The 3,418-nt window shown below is 38.8% G+C and overlaps 1 protein-coding gene across 1 annotated transcript; it reads right to left on the bottom strand.

The window, feature by feature from the left end:
• Positions 1-552: 552 nt before the first annotated feature.
• Positions 553-3,204, bottom strand: LOC148033151 (uncharacterized). Its single transcript, XM_087682227.1, has 3 exons — positions 2,260-3,204; positions 1,012-1,115; positions 553-850 (listed from the first exon to the last, which is right to left on the bottom strand). The coding sequence occupies exons 1-3, from the start codon at positions 3,163-3,165 to the stop codon at positions 589-591; spliced, it is 1,272 nt and encodes a 423-aa protein (XP_087538353.1). The 5' UTR covers positions 3,166-3,204; the 3' UTR covers positions 553-588.
• Between the last annotated feature and the right edge of the window lie 214 nt (positions 3,205-3,418).

Here is a 3,418-nt window from a genome sequence, read left to right as displayed (position 1 = left end):
GTGTATATGGTGTAGATTCATGATGTTACTTGCATACATAAACTCAAGAACACACACATACACGCATGCACGCAGTACACATGCACACGCACACGCACACACACAAAGTCATGACTGTAGTTTGCATGATATGAGGTGAAGGGCTAATTGTTTATTGGGATGACGATGCTTTAATCTCAAATAAGAGACAAGTACTTACATGAAGGTTCCATTGACTAGACCATCTACATGACCCTTGAAGGACCTCAAGGAAACCTCATCTAATCATGAGGAATACATGAGTAATTAGTATTCTTTCATAATATCATATTTGTATGCACAAAGATGCAATATCGTACATTATCCTCACTTTTGTGTACTAATTTTTGAAGTGTGTGTTGATTTGCATACAATACTTCATTAAATAATTTAACTTATTTAATTATGATGAATTCAATTCATATAAAAGTCTATAATGCAAAATGATCAACATATAAGGCACATGATCTATTAATCAAACTATCAACCCAAACATATGGGGTAATTTTGTATTTTTAATTACTTCTTTTACATTTTTAACTTTAATATTTTGAGTTAAACTAGCTCAAACTAGATAATACTTGGATGCGGATTAAAGTCATAAGAAGATATATTTGAATAAGAATGTCTCATTGGGCTATGCGGAGGAGTTGTGGTTCTTGAATGTGTTTGACTATATTGGTGATGTCTTGATGGGCTACTTCCATTTTTGAGAGGTGATGTTGGAACCTCTCTTCTTGTTTTGGACTTTTTTTTAGCCCACTTTATTTCTGCCATTTGAGCAGGTTTGGATAACATTAAGAGGCATCCTTTTCCAGCTTTGTGTATATACCTACATCATACATCCAATTCAAGTGATAAAGAACATCGAATATTAAGCATGCTTAAACATTTGAGGCTTTTCCCAAGCAATTGATCCCCATACTTTATGTTTATACATGTAGATTTATTTTCCTAAATTTTCAAAAGTAAAACACTTTTTGGTTTACTAACCTTTCACTAAACCGTTTTCCTAAGCAAGCTTTGCACTTTCGGCCCTCAGGCATGCTACCCATGCCACCTTTTACACAATTTGAACAATAGCATTTCCCACAAACCTACATCCACCATAGCAAATCTTGAGTCATGAAACCTCAATTATCTAATGTAAATAAGATCAAATTATTAACCATACATGGAAATATGGTGCTCCATATGCTAATTCGAGCATGGTGTTGTATTTTTCCAATGGCAATATATGATCATACCAATAATTCACAAAAATGGGTGATTGTATTATTATATTATTGAACAAATGGTATAATATGACACCTTTTGGGCATCAAACAATCATAAAGGTAGTTTAGTGTTCGTGCAGTAATCCACATAATCAACTTCATTAACACTAGAAACTTAGTTCATCTTGTTTAATAGCTTTATGACCACTTTACAATTATGTAGCCTTGGCACTAAGCATGCATCTCAAATATGAGTAATTAAAGCAAGGCTCGTTTGATGTTTATATGAGCTTCAATGAGTGATGATTGACCATGGATTTTGGTATTCTCGATATTCCAATCAGTATAGAGTTGTCAAGGATGATGACAATAGGTCGGTCTAAGTCTATATCGAGAAACCCTTCAATAAATATGGGTTTCTAACGTATGTACTTTTACCCTTTCGCATTGGCATGCATTTTTCCCAACCTAAATGTTGTTCTGAGACAAATAAACACAAGAAGTTTTTTGCACTTTCCCATATGGAAAAAATGTAACTTTTTCCCCTTGTTTTCCCCTTTAGGGTTCAACATCATGAGCTCCTGCTCATCAGGAGGCACCACATACCTAGCTACGTGCATTGGAAGCTCACGACGCTGTCGTAATTCACAATGTAGGGATCATAGTGGATATTTATCCAAAAATTCTTGTGAAATCGTGACATTGAAGTTGATGAGCATTCATTATCCTTATTTTCTAAAACATGTTTGTCCCCTCGAGCACATAGAGCTTACATTCATTATCCTTGTTTTCTTAACATGTTTGTCCCCACGAGCTCATTATTTAGAGCTTACATTCATTATCCTTATTTTTCTTAACATGTTTGTCCCCGCAAACACATAGAGCTTACACATTCATTTCACCGAAGGTTTACTCTAAAATTGGGGCATCACAAAGCATTTGTTTTCTTTCTTAGTTGAACAGCAACTACAGTCATCTGAGAAAAGAGGGGATAATTAGACTGAGGAGTAGGAGGAGGAAGTACCAAGCATCTGGTTTTGAACAAAAGGACGTATTTGCTGCATGTGGCACAGTAGTTTGTATGGGGTGCACCGCCTTCTTTACTGTTCTCTATCTTCTTGTGGAGCGCAGGACTCGGAGAGTTGGTGATGGCAGTAGCAGCTGTGGTATATTCATAATAGTCCCTTTGTGTTGTTGAATTCCTGGATGAAGCAGACATGGTGGAAGCCGAGGCATTGCTATGTCTTGCTTTGAGCAAAGCAAGCTCGCTAGCTTCTCTCTGATGTTTGCTGTTTAATATTGTTGGATCAAAAGCCCCCACGCTTATTGATTCGCTCCTCAATTGCACGCCTCCTGTCAGGACTATGGTCCCATGAGTATTATCAGTTATATGGCCGGGGGTGGCCACCTTCATGACGGCTGCCAGTCCAGCTCCAAAATCCAAGCTACCGTCTAAGATGGCTGGCTCCACTGCAACTGTATTGTTGTTCCTCTTGTTGATGCTAAGCTGACTTTGGTATGGCTGGCTTATTAATCTTGGTGATGATGATGATTTATTGGCCTCAGGCGTCCCACAGTATCTGTTGAATGTGAGGTCCTCGAAGCTGCAATTTTGCAGCTCCTCGTACACGGCAAACAAGTCTCTCTCGGGCTTCTGTCGCTCCTCCTCCTTATTAGTAGCTGCAGGCTTCTGATCCCCCTCATCAGTAGCTGGAAGAATATTGGTAGAAACTGCATCCATGGGGGACGTAGTACTAGTCTGCAGTACCAAACTAGCTTCATTAGCATTGCCATTAATGGCTCCACCTGAGCTGGACGTAATTATTGATGTATTTGGCGGCGACATGATTGATGCTGAGTATTCTGACGATTTTTGCTGTGTGGTGGATGACAATTGCTGATGGGCATGAGCTTCTTCCATCGGCACCATTTTGCTCTGTGGCAGAGGTGAATGTGAAAATGAGGATGAAGACTCTGAGAGAGAGAGAGAGAGAGAGAGAGAGAGAGAGAGAGAGAGAGAGAGAGAAGAGAATCCTGACTCGTGCATGCCGCCCTAATAACGGGATATGAAAAACGTAGAAGACAAGACAAGAAGATCTGGACAAAATATTAGAAGCTGCCATATCGACCAAATAATTTAATCGTTGGCTGAGAGGAGGATGATTGATTATAATAGAAAGGTG

Source organism: Lygodium microphyllum, chromosome 7 (assembly GCF_053477565.2).
Source record: "Lygodium microphyllum isolate KBCC chromosome 7, Lygodium_microphyllum_v1.1.10, whole genome shotgun sequence".
Lineage (NCBI taxonomy): Eukaryota > Viridiplantae > Streptophyta > Polypodiopsida > Schizaeales > Lygodiaceae > Lygodium > Lygodium microphyllum.
The sequence above is the reverse complement of the archived record's forward strand: the minus strand, read 5'-3'. Positions and strand labels throughout refer to the sequence as shown.

Excerpts from the sequence above, each read along its gene's own strand:
- LOC148033151 (XM_087682227.1), bottom strand. The coding sequence starts at position 3,165 with ATGGTGCCGATGGAAGAAGCTCATGCCCATCAGCAATTGTCATCCACC. Across the intron at positions 1,116-2,259 it reads TGTTCAAAACCAGATGCTTG|GTTTGTGGGAAATGCTATTG; the intron begins GTACTTCCTCCT and ends TGGTGGATGTAG. Across the intron at positions 851-1,011 it reads GGAAAACGGTTTAGTGAAAG|GTATATACACAAAGCTGGAA; the intron begins GTTAGTAAACCA and ends TGTATGATGTAG.